This window comes from Ascaphus truei, chromosome 5 (assembly GCF_040206685.1).
Source record: "Ascaphus truei isolate aAscTru1 chromosome 5, aAscTru1.hap1, whole genome shotgun sequence".
In the NCBI taxonomy this organism is placed as follows: domain Eukaryota; kingdom Metazoa; phylum Chordata; class Amphibia; order Anura; family Ascaphidae; genus Ascaphus; species Ascaphus truei.
In genome coordinates this window covers 96,023,619-96,049,074 of record NC_134487.1, presented here as the reverse complement: position 1 = coordinate 96,049,074, position 25,456 = coordinate 96,023,619, and the positions used below count along the sequence as shown (strand labels likewise).

Below are 25,456 nucleotides of genomic sequence, written 5' to 3'. Positions count from 1 at the left end.
AAGGATAAAACACAATGTAATAACATCCATTATATACCCTCTTACCTGTGGGCCATTTCGCGCCAAAAATCAGAACCTGATGACGTCATAACAGAGCGACTCAGTGCCGATCTAAGGGCAAAAGGAAGTACCAAAGGCAGTGTGGCCATTTTGGATGTGGGCAAACATAGGAACACAATAACAAAGCTTTATTGACCATTCCAGCAGAACAAAATACATTGCTGCTAACTGGACAAGCATATTTAAACGAAATAAAGCTATATTAAACTAAACTAATGCTTAATAAAGGGTACTATTATATCAAGGAAAAACATGAACAAGGTGGATTAAAAAACTAGCTGTGTTGCAACTAAGTTATATACAAAAAAAAGTTAAAAATAAAAACCTCTAGACATGATTAAAAAAATGTGCAAGAAAAGTAAATTTAAAGACATATTACACATACATACTGCATAACACAGATTGTGTACCTAAATCATAGGAACCAGGGAAATACAACCATTATAAAATATGAAGTATTATCCACAAGATACATCAAAGAACAATTTAAGCTTACATATTAGCATAATATTTGCATGATAAGGCATAGGTTCAAAGGTTATAATGACAAGAATATAATGTCCAATATAATGACAATTGTCTTATTTAATCTGTATTACCAACTAATTAATACGTCTATCACAAAAATGTTTACAAAAAATGTGTTAGTTGCCAGTCAATGTTCAAGCCCATAGGGAAGCGCGTTTGGAGAGTGAAGATCCAATACGCCTCCCTACGGTCCAGAAGGTTGATATGATCACCTCCTCTAGATTTAGAAATAACTGATTCAATCCCCAAAAAGGAAAAATTATTAATTCCTCCCTGACCACATTCAGTGAAGTGTTTTGAGACTGGATGATTAGTGTCTCTCAATTTTATGAGCCTTAAATGCTCTAACATCCTGACCTTAAGGGCTCTAGTCGTCCTCCCCACATACCTCTTGCCACAACCACATGTTATTAGATAAATCACAAATTGACTTTTACAATTTATAAAACTGTTAATCTTAAATTCCTTATTTGGTAATATATTCACACCATGTGGCGGTGGCAAGGCAAACTGGAAAAAACTTTTGGCAGGCTTCATGTGTTTACATGCACTACAAGAGCCACATTTGAAGGAACCCCTAGTGATAAAAGTTTTTTTGAGACCAGAAGATTTAAGTTCACTTGGTGAAACATGAGATCCAATTGTTCTCGCTCTACGATATACAAAAGTAGGACCAGAATCCACATATTTTTTAAGGACAGGGTCCATGGATAAGACATTCCAATGTTTTGAAATTATAGAGTTTACTTTTCCACTTTGTTTACTAAATTGTGAAATAAAAAGAGGACATTTGTTTTTTAATTCTGTCAGTCCATGTGAGTCCTGTTTAATACCAATTGTCTTAACATTGTTAGCAAGGCGAGAATCTCCAATTGGATGTGTGGGCAACAATGATGCTCTCTCTGTATGTAATGCATTTTCAAATGCAATTGCTAAATGTGATTTGGGGTATCCCCTTTCCAAAAATCTCCTTGTAAGCTCCTCAGACTGAGAAAGGAAACCACTCATAGTGGAACAATTCCTTCTCAGTCTGAGGAACTGTCCCCTTGGTATGGCCTTTATGACATGGGATGGGTGGCAGCTGTCCGCCCTAAGAAAGGTGTTCCTGGCATTTTGCTTCCTATAAACATCCGTTTGGATTTTTTTGTCTATGTCTACAAATAATTGTAGATCCAGAAATTCAATGTGATGGAAATGAAAATTTAATGTAAATCTTAGATTATAAAGATTATTATTAAGATAAGATACAAAAGTGTGAAGTGTAGTGACATCCCCCCTCCAAATAATAATTAGGTCGTCCACAAATCTTTTATAAAAAACAATATTGTGACGAAATAAATTAGTGCTCGAATAAATAAAAAGTGCTTCCCACCATCCCATAAATAAGTTCGCAAAAGAAGGAGCAAAACTTGTACCCATAGCAGTGCCAATAAGTTGCAAATAAAACTTACCATTAAATGTGAAAAAGTTGTGCGTGAGTAAAAAGTGTATGTTTTTTGTGTATGAGTAAAAAGTGTATGTTGTATAACAGAATACAGAGAGGTAACATCAAGTGTTACCCACAGGTAATCATTACCCCATTTAACATTTTTGATCTGATCAAGAAGATCACCAGAGTCCCGTATAAATGAGGGCAATTTCCTAACAAATGGCTGAAGAAAACCATTAACATATCTTGACAGACCATCTCCCAAAGATCCAATACTAGAGACAATGGGACGACCTGGAGGGTCGACCAATGTCTTGTGGATCTTTGGGAGATGGTGGAAGATAGGAATAATGGGATGAGATGGAATAATGAATTTAACCTCGTCCTTCGACAGAACTTCCATAATAACACCTGAGTCAACCAGTTCTACAAGGAACTCCAAGAATTGCGGTGTGGGGTCGGCGGATAGTACACGATAGGACCGGCCATCATCCAGTTGGCGTAATGCCTCCCTGATGTAACCGTCTCTGCCCTGCACCACCACCGCACCCCCCTTGTCCGCACTCTTAATGACCAATGCAGAATTATTTTTCAAAGATTTTAAAGCTAAACGTTCACTTTGATTCAAATTGTCATGATCTATATAGGATAGGGAAAATCCCTGAGCTAGAAGACGAAGGTCTCTTATAACCAGATTTTCAAACATAGTCAGAAATTGACCCTTGACATGAGTGGGGTAGAACACAGAACTCCTTTTTAGGCCTGAATTCCATTCAGAAAATGTAGGAATATTAACATCATCAACCGTTTGTGCTGGTGCGCTTTTTGGTCTCCCTTTTCTTTGGAGGTTACCATGCAAGTTACAACACAAGAAATGTGCAGCCACAGAAGACTATACGAAATCCTTATGGCATACACTTGAAAGGCTTTAATACAAGATAACGTAGAATTGTTTATTTGTATTTAAAACATACTCTCTTGTTTTAGAGACTTGTCATACAATCAGATAAAGGATTTACCAAGCTTCTCTGGGTGTCAGCGACTTCAGAAAATGTAAGTACAGTTTATATGTGCAGGTGTTTTACACACCCACACACATCAATCACTCCCTGCTACTCCGTGTTCCATATCACTCTAGAAATTGAACCTTAACTCCCTCAGTGGTGAATGTCCCTGCAGTGCAACAAAGAGGAGTACATAGTTGCCCACTACAGCACTGTCAGGGTTAAAGATGATGTGATAGTGAAGACATAATTGTTCCGCTTTCTGAAATCCAGAGAATTTTATGCTTTTTGAAATCCACTTATAATCTTTCTGTCTTTTCAGAGATTTGCGTCATAACGAAGTCTATGAAATTAGATCCACCACCTTTCAGCAGCTGGTTGTCCTACGCTCCCTGTGAGTACTTCACAAATGCTTAGGCGTTTGATCTTACCTTATGGCTATATCTCAAATACTGTAATGAAATATGCCAGACACCAGCATAACATCATAGCATTCTGAGAACATATTTGATGCATTTAACGTTAAAACAGCAGATTTATTAAGCATAAAAGGACTAATATACACATTTTTGTTTATCTAGCTGTAACAGTGTTTTGCCCCTCCCCCCAATCACAGATAGGGGCCATTACTGGGTGTGTATGGTGCATACCTGCTGGTAACAAGAGGGCTGTGTCGTCCGCAATGACTTTGGGACACAGGATCAGGCTTCTGAGGTCCATACCCCAGATAATACTTAGCGGTGTAGTGCCTCCATCTGCCGTAGGCTCCAGGAATATATGGAGATGATCTCCCACGATAGAACTTGTACTCTCCCCCCAGTTAGATCACACACCAGGCCGGAGGTATATTGCAAACAGGAACGGTTTATTACTACACACCTTGCAGTAACACAGCTACGCAGCAGTCGTCTGCCGGATACAGTCTCCTTAGATCAACTCTCACTGGAGATGGTCCCTGGACAGGCACTATAGGCCAAGGGCACCCGCAGCCATCCTAACTCTTCCCCACTTCCCTAGCGGAGGCAGAGGTATAATCACACACTCCTCCCCGCAGGGAAGAGCACATGGGTAGGCCCCAATCTCAAGCTCCCTGTTGTGTGACCTGCCTTCCTCAGAGGGAAGGAACAACCTCCAAATTTAGGGCGCCCTTAAGTACAGCCAGAAGGCGGGCACCCCGTTGTCAAAGCTACAACAGGATGTACCACCCCCTGCTGTCACTCAAGTGCAGTACCAAAGGTGAAGGGGAAACCCCCATACCAACTACTGGCAAGCCTGTAAATACAAGGGTTTACTCCCAGCTCATTGGGTAGAATAGTAGCCAGGGGGTACCATTCCTGGCCCTTTTATACTATAAAACTCTGGAGATAGCTTAGTGATTAGACCACTAACATATAGATATGAAATTGTTATACAAAATTAGCAAGAATGAAATCAACTTGTGTTGACAATGGGACTTAACAACCACTTCACCATTTCAAAGCATAAAAGACACACCCGTTCATTAGTAGACTTTAAACAACTTTTAAAATGGTTGTCGTCCTAATCCTGTTTTTGTTAGATTTGGCCCTTCACTAGAAGAACTCCACATTCTGTAGATGTTTGGGGTGGGGGGGGGAACAGTTTACTAATAGGGAGAAGGAGTGGCTCAGTGAGTAAAGACACTGACTGACACTGAGATTGCTGCAGGGGAGCCTGGTTCAATTCCTAGTGTCGGCTCCTTGTGACCTTGGGCAAGTCACTTTATCTCCCTGTGCTTCAGGCACCAAGACATAGATTGTAAGCTCTACGGGGCAGGGACCTGTGCCTGCAAAATGTCTCTGTAAAGCGCTGCGTACAATTAGCAGCGCTATACAAGAACATGTTATTATTATTATTATTATTATTAATACCAATTAATTATCACCATAAAGCCAACCTGTGTATGTGACATTCCAAAAGTGTTCCAGTTATATTCACAGCACTGATAGGCTAGATAGCTAGCAGCCATTATCCCCATCCCCGCCAATGTGGGGATATAGAGATCTTAGGGGCAGGTTCATAAATCACTGGTAGGGGCTAACGCAAATGATCTGACTTGATCTCCTATTCAAGTCCATGGGACTTAACACCGGATCAGGTGCGCTAAACTGTACCGGCGCTTGATGGATCTGCCCATTAATCTCAAATATGTACTATGCTTTCTATATCAACCATACTGAAGATGCTTGATATACAGTAATGTGTTTTTCAGAGAAAACTATTTTGATGGGGAAAAAAACCCTGTGTGCATTCCTAGGTTTGAGTTGTTTATATTTTTACTAATTCAAGTATATGTTATTGGGCTAAACTGGGTCTCTGGTAGGTTATAAAACATATCTGAGTAGTTCATCTCACAGGAGCTTAAGTTACATATGGTATTATAAAATGGGTTAAAAACTGGGAAGCATATAAAGTATTCTGAATTCTTGTTCTCTGTCCACAGGGATTTGGCATGGAATAAAATTGATGTCATCCATCCTAACTCATTTTTATCTTTACCTTCACTTTTCAAACTGTGAGTACTCTTCTTAATATATATTTCTTAATACTATGATGTACACTGGTTGCCTTTCCGAGTATGTATTGATTTTTTTGGCTGGAAGTTGCCTGCCGTGCCTATCCCTGTGACAATACAGCCTGGTCATGTAACGCAATGTCAAGTGTGACGCATTAGGAGTGACGCATTAGGAACTTCATCTCACCATTTCATTCAGCGTGAGAACAATGTAAAGCTGCTGGGAGAGTCTGAGACACAGTCCTTTAGCTCACCCATTGTTTCATTACCCGATTACCCTATTCACATACGCCATTACCCTGCCCACATAAGTCAATATCCTGCCATTGTTTTACTAGACCCCGCACTCGGCAAGACGTTCCCCTCCTCCCTCTACAGGCACTGATCACCTGCTCTGGGGGTGAGGAGGGTTCTCATGCAGATCTCTCACACCTCCAGGTAATGGTGGAGTTGTTTTTACACAAATTTCATTATGTAAAACCATTTTTTGTTAATTAGTGGGAAAGTACTACGTTGTTAGTTTGCATCTTGGAAAATGAACCATGTGTTGAATTTCGATGAGAGTTTCCCAACCTTTTCTTGTTCTGTGCCACATAATAAAATAACATTGTTTTCTTTGCCTCCAACTATTTACGGTTTTGTCAGAGTATCCATCCCCATTCTCATAGCATGGTATTCCGTTTTTCCCTTCAGTTTCACTTAATTACAGTAATTTAGCCCCTTTATTGTCGAGAGGCCTGCAAAGCAATGAGTTACAGGCACCTGTAACAGTACTTTGATGGTCTCAAGGTAGGAAGCCCAGTTCCTCACATCTACTGTATATTGCCCCAAAAAATAAACAAATCTCTTCAAGTTCTAACCACACCAACTAGCCCTCCCAAGAGGCCAGGAATCTCCTCCCCTAATTGGTCCGTTTCTTACTTAACAATCTCTGCCAGGTCTGAGGTAATTTAAACCTCCCTGGCTAACAATCTGTGTCAAATGTATGCCACTTGACAGCAAGTACTGTATCTTGCATTTGACATAACCGCAATGGTTCAGTTCTTCAAAGGAAATGATCTTTTAGTTGATTTATCACACCCATTGTATCCATAGATTCCATGCATACCACGGTGTACATTTCCAGTACTATATCAACAAGAATTATTATAATAAGATAATGCACAGTGGCACAAAATTGGTATTTCTGCTAATAAATAAGTCGCTTATAGACTCTGCGGTCTCTGTATAATAATGTCAATAGTATCCAAGCAAAAAGAATTTGTCTGGAAAACAAAATGTGTTTGTTTTTAGATACTGCTCTGCCAGCTAAGAGATTTGCCTTAAATGTGGTTTTAGTCTGTTTTTTTGGAACTGTTCTCACCCCTTTTCTTTCAAAATGATCTGACTCAGACGTGAATAAATAACATGATTCACTCTGCATTGGGCAGGTTTAGATATTGTAATAACTTAGTTGTACTTGTGTGTCGGTGACTCTGACATGTATGATCTGGTCTTTTCCCTCTCCGCAGTGATCTTTCTTCCAACCACCTGACCTCATTTCCTGTGACTGGACTGCATGGTTTGACTCACCTAAAACTGACAGGAAATTCTGCCCTTCAAGGCTTGATTTCTTCAGAGCATTTTCCAAAGCTCAGGTGAGGATGTGATATGTAGGCCATGTTAGTAGTGCACTGCATATTCCCAAACATTACCACCAATGGTTACACTCCTCCTGCACATTTCGCACGTTCGGCAATACATTTTGCTAAATCAGCAACATTAACAACAGGAGACAAAACTCTCCCGCTCTTTATATCACTCGGCCCAATTAATGCAAATTGGAAATTAATTTTCTGAGACAGACACTTTAGGTGAATATTAGCAAATATTGCCAATTTAGCCCAATGTTAATGGTCAGCAGTTTCATGGACTTCTGCACAATTCTAGAAGCAAGGGGTTTGATTGCTAAGGACACCCGACAGGCTGGCAGACATATGTTTACCCTTTTTCATAAACCCACTTTTCAATAAAATCATTGATGTCAATATCACTTCCTAATTTCACTCAAATTTGTTAGTAAATGAATTCAATGGAGGGTTGTAATCAAGTATTTGCGGCTCTATTCTTTAAAAAGAGTAAGCTTTACTTGTCTGAAAACACATAGCCAACGATTAATGGCTTGTACTGTATAAGAGCACATTTTCTCTGGAACCCAGAACATTAAACAATTGCCTGCAAATACTATGACATAGAAATGCCTTAAAGAGGCAAAATGTTTTATTCTACATGACCCAATGGGTTCTCTGGAGCATAACCACAGCACGCAAAGCTTTGGTGACCCCCCGTTTGCTGAAATATTTCATTTTAAAACGTAAAACGTTTTTTGCCAGTTCTTGCAAGTAAGAACTAAAATGGCTGAGGGGTCACCCAATTGGAATCTGCAGTCATCTCACAGTGATGTCACAGCTGTGTATTGGCCATCAATAGAAGTGAGGCTGACCATATTTGCCATGTTGTTTCTCACAGATTGTAAGGGACAATTTAATCTCATAAACCGGTGTGTCCCCGTTGCTATGGTTCAGCTTTCATGAAAATAATTATCAGGATAGCATGCTTTATATATTTTCTTTGCCCATCCTCAGTTTATCAGAAAAGGGGAAGGGAAACACAAAATGGATGTGCACCCTAAAAGAATTCACTTATATGCACACCAAACTAATGTAAAAATTAACTTTTAATAAATACCTTAAAACATATATTACCAAAGTAATGTGTAATGTGGATTAAAAATATATTAAATCAGAAATATCTGGCATCCATGTCTTTGATTATTGAGTCGTGCTGTCCCAGATGTCCACTTAGTATTAGTGGGATACAAAAGACAGGGGATGCTAGGAGTCAGGGTGTTACCCCCTCTGGAGCAACGATGAGACCCAGTAGTGAGAATATATAGTTGTTCACAGGTAGAGCTTCCTTGCTAGATGGACCAGCACTGCGCACTGCAATAAGGGCTTTGGTGTGTTAAAGTGCAGGTGCCTGGGTAGTAAAGCTAGCACATACAGTGTAATGATGATACAGACACTGCAACATACATCCACCAGACACAGCAGTGCTGGGGTGAATAACACAGAGATAACTGTGAAAGCACCTCACATAGAGTGCAAGGAATTTTGATCACTCCCCATCCCTCTGTTGTTCCCATCCTCAGTTTGTACTAAAGCTTAAGCACCTGTTTTCTGTTGTAAGGTCATTTCATTTGCAATTATCTGACTATTTAACGTAGATAAATCACTATAGTCCCTATACTATACAATGTGATCTTACTCATCAGGTGCTATGACATGGAAAGCCCCATGGAAGTCAGTAGAGCTTCATATGCCGGTTCAATGCTATTGCACTTTATAAAATAAGGGCCAATGTCAGTAGTTTTCAACCTTTTTTTTTGGTTAAGGAACCCAAGAATTTGATTGTGAAATTCTGGAGAACCCCAACCCCCCCCCCCCCCCCGTCTCTCCCCCTTCACACTCTCTTCCTTACGCTCCCTCTCCCCCACACACCCTTTACTCTCCCTTTCACACACTCTTCTATGCACACACGCACTCCTCCTCTCACTTACACACACACGCTTACTCCCCCCCACACACACACACACACATACACACACACTCTCTGTCTTTAAGGGAGCTGACACAGTGCTCTTACCTGATCCTTCCTCTCTCTCCTGTCAGCTGGAAGTTGACGCGACATCTGGCACCACCGGCAGGAGCAGGGAGAGGAAGGATAGCAGTGACCAGGTTGCTGATGATGCTGAGCTCTGGAGCCGGCGGGTCACTGTTATGTGGTGTGCCACCGCGTCGCCGCACCAGGGACACCTGGGACAGTTGTCCCAGCTCTCCCACCCTGGCGACCGTGGAACCCCTGAGGGGTGCTCGCAGAACCCCAGTTGAAAATCACTGACCTATGTAAACATTTCCTAAGAATTTATCGCTTGGCTCTTAGCTCTTAATTTATTCCTACAAAAATGACTCTTCCATAGCTGTTGCTGTTACTTTCATGTACTGTGAGATCCCCAATGAAAACAATATGTGGAAAAGTAATTACACCGATTACCAGTCGCTGCTCTAACGCATTCACTTCTTGAGAACCTTTAACACATTTTGAGAATTAAGATACCTTATTTCCATCACAGCTGGAGGGGGATGTGGCACAACACCGTGCAAGGTTCTCTAGCTGTGCTGGGGCTAAGGTATCTAACTTTTGTGAACTAATACATCATGTAATAAGTGTTTATCTTAATGTATAATTGTATATCTAGCATATTATACAAAAAGGGTAACATGGGAATATTGGAAGAAAAGGGAGACTACAGGCCATATTTACTAAGTGTTGTTAATCTGAAAGGCACCTTATGGCCCCAGGCTCAGTCACTGGATTAACACTGCTTTTATATATGGCCCTATGACTATTTTCATGCCTGTTTTCTTCTGCATACTTATGCACTTATACAATAGAGCATTGAGACCCATATTAACTAATTAGTGCTATTCCATAAGGTGCCTTGCAGCGCTGGAGAACACCTTTTGACCCACTCACTTGAATGGGCTTTAAGATGTCTTGTGGAATAACACAATATGGAATATGGGCGCTGCATGTACACGGTGCAGTGCATGTGGAATAACACAATATGGAATATGGGCGCTGCATGTACATGTGCAGTGCATGTGGAATAACACAATATGGAATATGGGCGCTGCATGTACGAGGTGCAGTGCATGTGGAATAACACACTATGAAATATGGGCGCTGCATGTACGAGGTGCAGTGCATGTGGAATAACACAATATGGAATATGGGCGCTGCATGTACACGGTACAGTGCATGTGGAATAACACAATATGGAATATGGGCGCTGCATGTACACGGTACAGTGCATACTTGAAGTAACTTGAGATATTTGTACTACATTTAAATGCATAAAATCACAATGTTTTCTGCATTTGTGCATTAATACAGTATGAAATTGGAGACAAGCACACCTCTAGAAAGCACTCATTATAATGTGTGATATGATGAAAAAATTAATAAAACTTTATTATCTATAAATTAAAATAAATGAATAAATATATACCTAAACTAAATGATACAACAGTGAATATATCACAGTGGTGACTAAACATGTAAAACAGACCAAAGTGCTCAATACATAAACTGAAACGGAGGAGAAATCCTTAACATTCAATTACTTAATAGTAATGAAATAGCTCATTAATCACAATTGATACAGGATAACCCGTAGGTCCAGCACTAGAAGTAGTTAAAAACCGGTATGTTCTAAACAGGTAGCGTAAGACTGACCATAATAATATTTGCAAATAAATGACGTGTGTATGTTCCTACAAAAAACCTGCAATTGGTACTAAATAGACCAAAATTATGTACCGAGAAATGAAATCAATGTGACAAAGGAACACCAGCTGATGCTGGAGCGCCTTGAGTACTGGGTACAAGATCGCAACAAATAAAAACCTTATTGCTAAATGAACAGATGTATATTAAATACTAATACATAAAGTGCAAAAGAGCCCACAAAATGTGTTGAAATGGCTCTGAGGCACGGATCTGGTCCGTATCCAGTTATAGCCTGCTAAATAGATATTATAATGCACTTAAGGCAAAAATAAGTAGCTCATAACAGTGAAATACATGCAGTGAGGAACAAACAGATCGCAGAAAGATTGGGTGTATCCGCAAGTTAACACCCCCCCCCCCCCCCTATCCTTTATGTGCATTAATACAGACAAGGCACATTACACAGCAAAAAACAGACCTTCATCGCTCTTCAGGATGGTTAACAACTTTTTACATCCTAGTTGTACTACTGTCAAAGCAGTTTCTGAAGAGCGATGTACGGAGTTACGATTCCTCTTTGCCAGAAGGATCTATCGCATCAGAGCCACAATTGCACCATCAGTTATTCAGTTTTCAAATCTTGGCCCTGGTGCAACCCTTGTCATGGATTGCTTTGCTCAAGTCTCCTCCACAGATATCAAGTGGATCACTTGGCGGATAAACTGAATGGGCTGTGATTCTGAGCCATGTCCCTCCTGGTCCTTCAGGAGAGTCATTTGGTCCCATGGTCCCGGTGGTGACAAAGCTGGTAAACCCCTCCCTCCTTGAAGGCATCACCCCACGATTGCTTAAAGGAGTAGGGTTGGATATTTAACAGCTTGCCGACTACCGTCCAATCCCCAATCTTCCGTTCTTGGGGAATGTGTTGTAAAAGGGTTATCTGTCTTCGACACTATTGACCATGGGAAACTGTTGGGATGCCTCAGGAGTCTCGGAGAGATCGGTGGATCCGCTTTGGAGTGGATAACCTTCCTGAAGGAGAGGACCCAGCAGGTGATCATGGGTGACCATGTATCGTCTGTTGGCCAGGCACCGTACGGGGTTCCTCAGAGTTCCGTACTGTCTCCCTTGTTATTTAATGTGTACATGAACGGAATGGAATATTTGATCGCAATCGTTTACCGCAACCAAATGGCTGCAGCTGCAACTCACCCCACTGTCACAACTCATCCCACCACTGGAATCCCCTTTGCCAGCTGCTTATAGGGTACGTTTTATTACTGTTTAGGGGTTAATTTAAGGTGGTTTAGCTCTTAGGGCAGGGGTTAATTTAAGGGGTTTTAGCTGTTCAGATAGGGGGTTATAGGGTAAGGGCTTAGGGTGGGGGATTTTAGGGTAAAGGCTCACAGTAGTGGGTTTTAGGGTAAGAGCTTTGGTTAGGGTGTTTTAGAGTAAGGGCTTTCAGTAGAGAGTTTTAGGGTAAGGGTTTAGGGTATGGGGTTTTAGGGTAAGGCACTTACCTTAGCGGCGAAGTGGCCGGTGGTGGGTTGGTTGCCGCGAAGTGCCAGCGGCCGCGACCAAATGTCCTAGACCATACATGAAACCTCTAGGTGATATTATCCGGACACACAGATTTATGTCTCTTTCACATTAGACCCCAGAGTGTCGGTCACTGCACCGTCTGAATGCCTGTCGGCATGAATCCTCTTAATCCATACAAGACTAAAGTCATGATTGCAGTGTCAGAGCAAAGACTGAGAGCGTGGCAGAGTGGGACCGACACACCACTAATTAATGCTGTTACACCCCACCCTGTGTGGGAGATGCGCAGTCTAAGAGTCCTGTTTGACTCTAGCCTGAACATGCAGACACAGGTTCTGGCTACAGTTAGAACCGGGTTTTATTGCCAAAGATACTCAGAGGATTGCGTTCTCTTCTCTCTATCATTTGTTCATGCCTTTGTAACAACTCGATTGGACTATGGAAATGCCCTTTATACAGGAATGCCTCTTGTGCTGATTAGGAGGCTCCAGCTAGTGCAGAACGCAGCCACTCGTATACTTCGGCATGTTGGCCATTTTGAGCCTATTACACCCGCTCTCCATGAACTGCACTGGCTTCCTGTAACATTCTGTATTAAGTACAAAATTGCCCTTATGACGTATAAAGCAGTGCATGGATTGGGCCCTGAGTACTTGCACCACCGCCTTACTCCCCAATCTGCTAGTATATATTCTCTGAGGTCAGAAGGATCAGCCCAACTGTTCTGCCCAAGAATGTACCATCCAACCTTGGGAGGTCGAGTCTTTTCGAGTGTAGCCCCCAGGATCTGGAAACAAAAAACAACAATACAAACCGGCGCCATAGAGTCCCATATAGGAACGAATATGGAGTCCAAAAAATTACGACAATGTCCAGTTGAGGAGAGTCCAATCTTTAACTTCAGGCTCCACAGCAAGGATTTACATGTGTGAAGCAAGAGAGAGAAGAAGAAAAATCATATTGCAACAATGTTATATATCAAACATACAAGACACACAAGACAGGACAAACATAGAACAATAACAAGTAAGGCTGACAAATAATAAAAGAGTAAATTTAATGAACAACAATAAAAATGCCTAGAGCAGATGACGGATCCGGTGGTAAAACCGGAATCCTACTTACAAGACGTCCAATAAATATAGGCAGGGGTAAACGGTGAGTGTAATCCGGCCGCAGCTTCTGATGGACACGTGGCAATCAGGGGAAACTCCGAACACTTCCTTAGTTCCGCATCAGGATATGCGTCACCATAGGTTGGTCTCTGGTTCTCCTGGTGCCGTCTGCCGCTCCGTTACCGGAAACACGTCACTGGGGGCGGGACAAATGGCCGAAACTCCCTTCTCCTGCTTCTATACTTGGTCACACTCCTGCAGTGCTCTGCTCAATGCAATCACTCTCACAAACTGCCCAACGCGTTTCGTGCGCATGCGCACTTCTTCAGGGTAACTTTTTGTATATTGTTTCCCCAGGATCTGGAACTACTTACCACTGGATGTCCGGAATGCTCCGAGTTTGGCTCACTTTGGAACTCAGTGCAAGACTCACTTTTTTCGTCTAGCTTTTCCCTAATTGTGTTATTCTATATTGTTTACTATGTATTTTTGTGATTTGTTTTAGTTATTTTTTTAACCTGGTGTAAGTGTCCGGCGATGCCCTTTTTGGTGGCAGCGAATTCCGGACCTAGTCCCTGTTTCCCAGAGTGACACTAAATAAAGACATGATGATAATGATGTTACATCTCTTAATGATCCTTTTCTACCAAGCAGCCCACTGTTCTGACCATTGTTTGCTTTTGCTGTTAAAACAACTTCTGTTTAAGTTGTCCATGCTACTCTCACCATTTATATCTATAAATAATGCTAAAACAGAAAATAAAGCATCAGGAGGAAAGGGAGTGCTTGTAAAGCAGAATAATTGTTTCCTGTGTCCATGTATTGCAATGATCTGATTTCACCCATAATTCAGAATTGGAATGCATTGTCAGTGACACATTCCGCCTATGCGTCTGTACATTAAAATAAATAATGGAACATTAAATCAGCGAGTTACTGAAAACATGTAAGAGATAGTGAGGAGATTTATAAGAGTTGGGACAGTAATTACAGCGGCTTCTTAAAGTTCTTCAAAAGAAAACGTTACAAAAAATAACTTCAATTAAAAGGGCAAATAAAAGTCAAAGTAAAAAAAAAAAGGCGAAGGCAGCGCCGTCCATTGTGAAGACAGCAAAAAAAAATATAATCTACGCAAAATGTTGTTCTTTCAAATAAAAGGATATATGAAATGATTACTAAGCTCCTCACAGCTGGAAGGGCAATTGTGGTGCGTTCTACTTTAGAATAAAAAATTGTGAGTAACCGCTTTCTTAACGCTATTCTCAAACACGCAACAAAAAGTCCCTGTGTGCGTGGACACGTTGATTGTTTGGTCGGAGATCCCTTTTTTCAGTTTTGAGATCCCTATAAATTTAAGAAATTCTTTTCTAAAATGTAAGTAACATGAAGTTTTCAATATAACCTTTGGCTGACTGGTAGCTTTTATTTCCATTGTTATAACAGATTGTATGCACACCTGGTTGCAATGTCATTTACTCCTGTAGTATATTAGAAACATCCATGGACCCCTCAAAATTAACAAAATAAATAAAACCTCCAGTGATTAATTGTAAAACATAATTTTTTGGAGACTGTAATCCCCTTTCTATTTAAACACTTGGGGGTCAGTATCAAGAGATGCAAATTATCATTTTAACATTACGTTAAAACTAAGTGCATCATCCATTTATGTGGTGCCATTTATGTAAACGGATGAAGGTGCTTTGGATTACTTGCTCTGCTTGTGTCTGCCGGTACAAAAGGATTTGCTACAGTATGTGCAGCATATTATAATGAAAAGTATCACTATGAGTCTATACATGGTGTAGTTTTGCTTTCTGTTTGCTGGAATTTAATCCTGAAGTCTGAGGTGGCATTAAACACGTGTAAACAATAGCACATATCTATTTAAGACTTTATTGGCTGCAATATTTCAGTTTCTTTCTGTTAAAATTGTTATATTGCGAGGCTGATGTATTGGTGGCTGTGCGTGATACATACAGATGTAGCAGCTGTTATTGCACCTACTAGCTCTGCTCCCGCAGGGGAAATAGTGAATTAGCTTCTCACACACAGCTACAGTACATCAAAATAATAAAATGAGACCTAGGATTAGCAGGAAAAAAATTTCTACCCCGACAATAGCAGGAGGCTTGGCACTCCCCTGCCTCATGGCATACGATAGAGCAGCCCAATTATCCAAAATAATCATTTGGCACTCACATCCTAATTTGAGAAGGTGGGTGGAACTGGAATCTTCTGTTACCAGTCCATTGTCTCTCGACAAAGTAATCTGGCTATCACCACAACATAGAAGACATTTTAGAGAATCACTACCGAGCATATCACATTCATTAAAGATATGGGACACAACCAGACTGAAATTCTCTCTCAATACTGCAAAATCCCAATTGACCCCATTATGGGGCAACCAAGATTTCTTACTTGGCCTCCAAACCAAAGCCTCCACAAGTTGGAGTTGGACAGGAGTCGAGAGAGTAATGGATTTGAATAAGAACAACCCATTACAATTTAATTTTTTCCTTAGGGAGAGAGACATCTCTAGCAAGGAGTTTTTTAGATTCCTACAGCTAAGGGCCTTTAACTCGGGATTCGTCCCGATTGCTCCCCTAACTAAATTTGAAAGTTTATGTATAGGAAGGTCAGAACAACAGAAATTAGCCTCCCAACTTTGTGGTTATTTTACTGATTGCCCTGAAGAAAGGGCTAATAAACTTAAATATATGACCCAAAGGGAAACGGAGGAGTTGGATGGTGAGGACTGCAAGGAAATCTTTGAAGCTACAGCCAATAGCTCTATTTGTACAACAATCAAAGAAAACGCCTATAAAGTTTTAATGGTACCTCACCCCCTTGAAGTTGTCCAAATTTGTATCAGGATTTTCACCGCTGTGTCTGAAGGGTTGTGGGGAAAGGGCCTCTTTCCTGCACTGTGGTGGTCATGCCCGAAGATAGCAAATCTCTCGGGTAGAATTAAACAATGGATACAGAGAATATTACATCTAGATATCCCCTTAGACCCTTGGATGTTCCTACTTAATAGACCCCTACTCGGTCAATCCAGGGCGGAAAATAAACTTCTTGAATGGGGCAAAAGCAACTACTATAGGATAGAGATAGTTTCCCTCTGGATACAGAACGACATACTCACTATAGCTAAAATTAGAAACAAAATCTGGTTCATCTGCCAGATGGAGAAATTGACATGTCTACTAATGACTCTTACTCATATGCCAAATTTCAGAGAGTATGGCAGCCATGGATCGCACACACAGCTATCCCAGGCCTCAACCAGCACACTATCCTCTTATGAGGGCATTTGGGGTGTTGATCCCTGGGGGGCAAATCAAAGACCTATTTGTAACCCTTGCATTAGCGATGAATTGCCCTGGATGAGCTGGCTCTAGCAGTAAATGTTTTATTCTTAAGATGTACCTGTTAGAATTGACACGTAAACACAACTGTATTACAAATGAAGGTGCCCCTCTGGCCCCTCCTCTATTTTTGATTTCCACCCCATTATTATTTCTGTAACTTCCACAATACTATTGTCCTGTTTTGTATGTTTATTTCAGTTAATGTTGTAAATTTTACCAGTAAAAATAATAATAATAATGTCCGCTTTTCCCGCTGGTGCACCAGTGAAATGCACCAGAGGGAGTAGTGACATCTGTATAATAATCACAGGGGCCTTACACACACCCAAAGCTTTGGAAGCCACATAATCCAAAGAGTGACGCGAGAAAGGTTTATCCAGCAAGAAAGTAGCGTTAGTGTAAATATTTTAGTTTTATGCTTAACACCATGTTTTGTTTCTGTTATTTGCTGGCATGTGTTCTGCTGTTATAGCCAGGTAGCTTTTAAAATATACAAAACAAGACTTTGTTGTTCTAGGTTTGCTAAAGAAGTCATGTGAGAGACGTCACAGAAATGGAACAGGGTGTTGTCTGATGTTATCAAACTCTATATCAATGTGTATGAGTGGTCTAACTAGAAGTGGGCTAACCCTCAATTTAACCTAATCTCAGTCTACCCTCATGGCTATAAGTGAAACCTCAGCTCTTCCAATCGATATGCTGGGTTTGTTTGTTTGTTTGTTTGTTTTTTAAATACTTGACCTTCTCTAAAACACATCACTCTGTTGTAATTCACAGGGTTATGGAGATGCCATACGCCTATCAGTGCTGTGCATTTGGGGTTTGTGAAAGTCTCCTCAAACACTCAAGTCAATGGAACAAAGATGAGAACAGCAGTGCTGATGACTTTTATAGGAAAGACACAGGGATGCTGCACCTTCAAGGTAAGATTGATCCTTGTTTTCAACATACAGTAAATAAATACGTCTACTGTACCAGCAGAATAAGAAGGATAGAGAGAAAAGGAGGAAAGCATTTGACAATTTAGAAGGGTGCCTGGCAAGCTACAGTTGCTATTTAAAGATGGGCCTCAGTTCTCAAAAGTGGAAAACATGTGACATTCACATCTGATCCCATCGCCTCAATGTTCTGATATTAACATTATTATTATAATGGATTTATATTATTATTATTACTATGCTTATATGTATGTATGTACAGGCAGTCCTCATTTTACAACACTTCGCTTTACAACGAATGGCTTATCCAAAGCTGTGCAATGCATACCTATGTTCATTTTTACAACGCCAAAACGGCTTTTCCAACGCTCTTACAACGCTTTGCAACGTTGTGTATGTGTATATATATACAATATATATATACACATACACAACGTTGCAAAGCGTCGTAAGAGCGTATATATATATAATATTATACTATATAATATTATACTATATAATATATTATTTATTATGTTATATTATATATATAATACAGTATATACACTATATAATTTGTGTGTGCTGCATATCTTATTGCCTGCATAAAATATTTGGTGTATTTTAGTGTTAAAAATGCCTTCAAGAACGGAACCTTTCATTTAAAACAGTGTTCCTATGGGAAAATGTGTTTTGCTTTACAACGTTTCGCTATCCAACGCCATTTTGAGTAACACATTGTGTCGGATAACCGAGGACTGCCTGTATGTCTTTATTTATATAGCACCAGTAATATATATAGCGCTTCACAGTAGTAATACACATGGCAATCATATAAATAACAAATAATACAAATAACAGAACATGGGAATAGCTTATCAACAGCTGTGATCTAAAGCTGCCTATTGAGACAACGGAGGCTACTAACGTCATGACGGTCATGCGCGGTGACGTCATACGTTATGACGTCATTTGTATCACAGCAACCACTCCCCTGTTCATTATTCTTGTGTCTCTCAGCTGTTCTTTGATGAATTTTGGCGCGAAATTCGATTTCCACACTCCCGGACTCCACTATAAATGCCACAATTTTATATCTGTATCCACCAGTGTAGGTACTATTAGGTTGACTCCACGCTAAGCAATCATAGGTTGGTTTGATCGGTATGCTGTGCTAGTGACGCACGTACAAACATCGGACATTTCAGCTACACATTTAGAGGCTACCATGAGGTACAATTGCCTTATTTAGGCTAAGGGTCATGAGGTGTTAATATTACATACCCACCTCTTTATTTGAAGGACAATACCTATTTAGTAATATACCTTCAGCCCCACCCTTCACTCCCACCATCCTTCATTTTTTATTACACGTATTATATTTTTTTATTTTCATGCATGTAGACTTTATTTTAACCTGATACTTAATAAATGTTATGTTTTTATAGTCCCGGAGTGCATCTATTAATGAGCTTCTAGCTAGAGAGAAAAGGTGACAAACACACCTTTCTTTCTCATTTCTGATAATTCGTCATATTCAGCTCATCTGATGCACCCAATGCCACTCTAGGCATTTGTGGGCGCAATCATATTATATCCTCATTCATATTACTAGTGAGCAGTATATTCTGTTTCTGTTTTCGCACTATAAATACTTGGCTCACTCTCCACAACTCCACTTCCCGAAGAAGACCGTTTGTCGAAACGCGTTGGAGTGGGAGTCTGTGGAGGGGGACCCCTGACTTTTCCCAGTATAGGAGGCCTCTGCAACTCGAATTTTGGCCACATCAATTATACAGATTTTGGTGATGTATCATTATTCAATGTCATTGTGATACATGCTCTTATCCTAGATTCCTTGACTTAATCCTAGGCAACATTGTCTTTATTTGAATCTATGGTTATACCATAGGCATACCTCTACACAGGTCTACAGTTTGTGTTACTATACAGAATAGTGCCTTCTATAGAGCTACCAATTCTTGTGTTCCAATACTTTTTGGCTGTTCATCATATCAGCCATTGGTGATTCTCTTGACCAATTTATGTGCCTTTGTCCTCATGGTATATATGTATTGTCAGTTGTGAGTCCCCCTCCTCTTTTATATTTCTCTCTCCCTGTTTTTATTTGTATATTAATACATTTTGCATTAATAATTATATCCATGGTATGCCCGTGTGCTTTATTATAAGGATACTTTTTTGTTGTGCTATACATTTATTATCCTTGAGCACCACTGCCTAGTGATATTCTATCATATACTTAGGACAGTTTTTGGGCAACGGCTACGAATTGTGTTGATGCGGTATACTTTGTGTTTTTTCCCATATATATATATATATATATATATATATATACACATAAACAACGTTGCAAAGCGTCGTAAGAGCGTATATATATAATATTATACTATATAATATTATATTATACTATATAATGTATTATGTATTATGTTATATTATATATATAATACAGTATATACACTATATAATTTGTGTGTGCTGCATATCTTATTCCTGCATAAAATATTTGGTGTATTTTAGTGTTAAAAATGCCTTCAGGAATGGACCCTTTCATTTAAAACAGTGTTCCTATGGGAAAATATGTTTTGCTTTACAACGTTTCGCTATCCAACGCCATTTTGAGTAACACATTGTGTCGGATAACCGAGGACTGCCTGTATGTCTTTATTTATATAGCACCATTAATATATATAGCGCTTCACAGTAGTAATACACGTGACAATCATATAAATAACAAATAATACAAATAACAGAACATGGTAATAAGTGCTTCAGACATAAAAAATTTACTTTTAGGAAGAGGAGTCCCTGCTCCGAGGAGCTTACAATCTAATTGAATATATCAGAAAAATGAGAACTGTGTGTACATTGAAGGGATGGGACTAGGATACGAGGCACACATCACGCTCATTAACGAAACGTACATACAGTACAGGTAATGGCCTGTATACCTATATTGGTGTCCCATTTCTCTCTCAGCTTTGTCTCAATTGTACTTAAAAATAGGTATTTGGCACCACTGACTTTGGACTACAGGTTCGCCTTGGGCACTTACCGTAAAGAGCTACATGCAGTCTCACAGTGCTTCTTTTACAGTTTGCGCACATTTATGCAAATACCTACCATAATAAACGGTACCCATACAGTGGATCTAATTCCCCACTTTCTATCTTGCATGATAGTTACTACTAATATGGTTGGACTACATCACATATGCCACCATGTACTGTCGGGTTTAATGTTTGAGTGCCACTACCCTCACATCCTATATTCCGTCACACAGAGACACCATGGGGTATATTCGAGTAACTGCGAGTTTGTCCTTGTCAAACCCTGCAGTTTGAAAAGAGCATAAGTAGTGGAATGAAAATGTACACTAGCCATATTTGGTAACAAAAAACACATCTATTACATCCCATCTATTAAAGTTGACATACCGCGTGTTTACACAGTCAATGTCCACGGTTGTACTTTGTTTTCAAGTGGAATTAACAGGGGCAAAAAGGTGGTAGAAACAAACTAAATGTAAATAGTGGAAATATCATGCTTTCAATAAATATTGCTTAAAAGAATTGGAGTTTGTATTATACTTCTCTAAACAAGTTTTTTTCTTTTGTTCCCCTATGTTCCACAACATAAAGTGCTTCATATTTTCACATAACAATAATGCTGCTAAAATAACATTCATATTGAGGCCAAAATTCTGTTTTAAAAAATTCACATTGAAATAGGTGATTTGAGTAATTAGTTATCTCCACCCCTATGGCCCCAAATATGACATTACATTTAAAGAAATTGCTTCCATCACCATTAACATTAAATAATATCTTGTTAACAATATGAATTAAAATAGCAATATATATTTTTTCTTACGTTTAAACGGAGCATGGAATATGTTAATTCTGTGGAAAGAAGGGCTTTGTAGATTCTTCTTAGCTAATCTGCTACCAGCAATATATAATAACGATATGTACATGTACTGTATGCTCAATGTGGGGACAAATAATGGAGCTAAATATATATTTTCGAAACATTATTAGCTACAGAAGTTTTAAAGACGACTAAACAGGGCATCATTACCCAAACAGGCAAAACAATATTTCAGCAAAGTACATCATGAGTTAGTCAGTAGTGTAAAAGGGTGGAAATGAAAATAGAATAGTTAATTAGGCATATTAAATGCATGCTCAGCAGACCTGAAATAAGATGTGTGGCTTGTAATTATTACGTAATTGTAATTATCCATGGAGGCGATCTCGTCACGTAATTGTAATTATCCATGGAGGCGATCTCGTCAGCCTTGAGTTGGCGAGACAAAATCTGCAGGTTATTTGAAGCGGTTTTGCCTTTTTGTGTTAACTAGAATGCCAGTGTTTTCGCAAGAATGGCGAGTTTGCACCATTTTTGTCATAGCGCCTGGATTTACAGAACCAGAATGAAACCATTTCTATTAAAAAAAAGCCTTTCTCGCACGGCTGGACATGCGATAAGTGCTTTCAGAATACGGGAACCTGCATAGTTGAGCGAAAACAGCTCTTGCCGCACAGTACTAGACTAATCCCCTATGGGTTACAAAATATTTCATTTCATGCACATAGATGTACTTTAAGTTGGATGAATCACTTAAGGATCAAATACATTTTCTGTGGGATTTACAATGATTCCTTCAGTGATGCTTTTGCCAACTGTTCCTTAGACGGTATTGTGATCAAAAAAGATCATGATCTATAGGATCATAAATAGGGATCTGGCTTATATGTACAAGAAGTAATTCAAACATTTTGTGACTCACATGAATACGTCTGTATTATCCTGTTTTGCAGCTTCATGTTTTCCTGTATTTTAGGGTGAGAAGATTTCTGTATAGTTTTATCAGCTGCTACTCTAAATCAGTGTTTTTCAACCAGGGTTCCTATGAATCCTCGGCTTCCCCGGGAATCCCCAAAGGGTTACCTGCAATTTTCTGGTAATTTGAAAATTGTATCAAATACAGAAGAATTTACAATGTATCTGATCACAGACGCGTTATTAGAGATGGTTGGGGGTTCCCCAGAATTTCACTTGGGGTTCCTTAACCAAAAAAAGGTAGGAAACCACTGCTCTAAATGCCATAAAACAGACTGAAAAGGAAAGACATTGTAGCCAGTTATACACCTCTTCTTAACGTTATGATAACTGAACAGACCAGGCTTCACAAATTGTGCTCTATGTGATATTTGTATCAGATTTGAACTATTTTTGGGACCAATAAAGCAGCATTTTATAAGCAGCCGTTTGTGACGCCTGATCTGTTCAGTTATCATGATGTTAAGAAGAGGTACAGCCTGTGTGTGTATAACCCTATACCTACTATGATGTCTTCCTTTTCAGTCTGTTTTATGATCTCTTTTGATCTCTTAAGGACGAAACATTATCAAACTTGGTTTAATAAAAACACATGGTTTCTAACAGATGAATTACAATTTGGATACAATCCTTATGCCTTTTAAGCACTTTGTGCTACATTTACAGCAAACCACTATATCGGATACTTGTTGCACAACATGTGGATTACACATTTGATACATTCTTTAGGTATTATGTGCCACAAAGTCGTTGGGTTCTGCTTGAAGTGATTTCCACATATGAACCATCCATTAGCCACTTGATTAACTATAAAGCAAACTACTAGTCTTGATTTTTTACTTTCTATTTTGAGGACCTGGCCACTGTTCTTGTTATGTAACTAGTGTATGGTATCAGTTTCACACACTCTCTCTTTTTACACTTTTGCTTTTCTATTCGCCAACATGAACCGTATGGGGAACTCTGTATTTGACTTTTGGGTTATTGACACTCTGCTACTTAGCAACCATGTTGGCGTGAGTTACTACACTTTTTAACTTTTTTACTTTTTTTTTACTACACTTTTTTTCATGGTGGATTTGGGTATTTAGACATGTCACTCACTAATAGTTAAATTTTGTCTTAAGAAAGGTCCACGAATAACACCAAAACGTTGACCTATTGTTAATAAACACATTTTGATCACCAAGTCAACAAGTGTTGGTTTGCCATTTTTTTTTTTACTTCAACATCATATAAAGCACATTTAATTAGCAGGCAGCAAAACATTATTTCATGTGACATAAGATGTGAACCATCAGAAAACATTGGCAGATATCTGAGGTTCTTCAGCATATGGTCATTCTTAGTGGAGATATCTTGTACAAATTACTATTGTAAATAACATTTTTGAGATAGTATGATTTTGTAGCGGGGCATGGGTGTCACTTGGGTGATATTTTTGAATGATGTACCGCACTCACATTTTGCTTAGTATACAGTAACTATAGTACGTTTCTCATTTTTGCAATAAATCCAGGGGCTTGGAGTTCTGACCTTTCTGGGCCACTTGCCTCTCTATTTATTTCTCAGGCTCGGGTTCTGATGTTTGCTGCATGGGGTGTGATTCAGTATAATTTTTAAGATGTCATACATGTTTACAAACGTATTAATAAAAAAGGAGCTGTGTTTATTAGAGCACAACACTTGTTTGTTCAGATTTCACCTTCTTTGGTAGGATTCCTATGTTTTCTTGTGGTAGTATTTTTTAACACAACATTCTTTGTTGGAATCTGAATCATTAGAAAATGACCAGGTCTTAATCTCAGGACAAATGAATTATATTTTATTTGATAATTACTAACAAAGATTGTCCTTTATTTGCTTTGAGACATACTGTATGAGAAGCTTTATGGATGTATTTATTTTTTAAAATTGTTTTTTTTTTATATGGGCTTTCCACACATTAAACAACATTAAAATACAGAACAAAAACAATAAGATACACAGATAAAAACATACATTTACAAAAAAAATATTTTTAATATTGCTCATCATACTTATAATTTCAAAATTCAACACATTAACACAAATAATAATACAAAGAAAAAACAGATAATAGAATTTTCAAAGATTAAGATCAAAGCTATCACCACACAGCCTCCGAACAGTGGATTTTTTAAAGCCTAAATGGTAACACATATCCAAAATATGACTAGAAAAAACTTCAATATTAGCTATCGTTTCTCAATGTATCAAAAGTCTGGAATAGAATCATGGCAGCTTCCAAAAGGGAGAAACAGCAGAGATTCTAAGGTTTTACAAGACGGAAGAGAAACAGGTCAAAATATCCCATTAGCTGTGAATATTTGCAGGGTTTCATGCAGAATGATTTCATGCTAGTCGATATTGATTAAATGAACTTGAATGCAAGTTGACACTTTATTGGGGTAGACAAAAACTAGCTAAGTAACCTGTGCAAAATGTTTGCCCCTCAGATGACCGTGACTTTGAAGATTTTCTTCTTGACTTTGAAGAAGATGTGAAAGCCCTTCATTCTGTGCAGTGTACACCATCACCAGGTAAAATAATACATATCTTGTATAGAATATGGGCAATATGCAGATTATTTAATTAATATGCCATGTACTGTATATTAAATATGATTTGAGTGTAAATGTTTTATGCGTTGAAATACGTTTTAAATAAATTAGCAGCGCTTCTGTGGCAGTCTTCCAACATGACATCACTAATATACATTGTATTTATGTG

General features: G+C 39.1%; 1 protein-coding gene across 1 annotated transcript in view; it reads left to right on the top strand.

Annotated features, from left to right (window-relative positions):
* LGR5 (leucine rich repeat containing G protein-coupled receptor 5) overlaps positions 1–25,456 on the top strand; it is a 211,320-nt gene that overhangs the window by 178,336 nt on the left and 7,528 nt on the right. The window contains exons 12-17 of the mRNA XM_075600238.1: positions 3,005–3,070; positions 3,344–3,415; positions 5,483–5,554; positions 7,066–7,191; positions 17,697–17,842; positions 25,183–25,266. Of these exons, the coding sequence (XP_075456353.1) occupies positions 3,005–3,070; positions 3,344–3,415; positions 5,483–5,554; positions 7,066–7,191; positions 17,697–17,842; positions 25,183–25,266 (566 nt within the window). The remainder of the gene's footprint in view (positions 1–3,004; positions 3,071–3,343; positions 3,416–5,482; positions 5,555–7,065; positions 7,192–17,696; positions 17,843–25,182; positions 25,267–25,456) is intronic.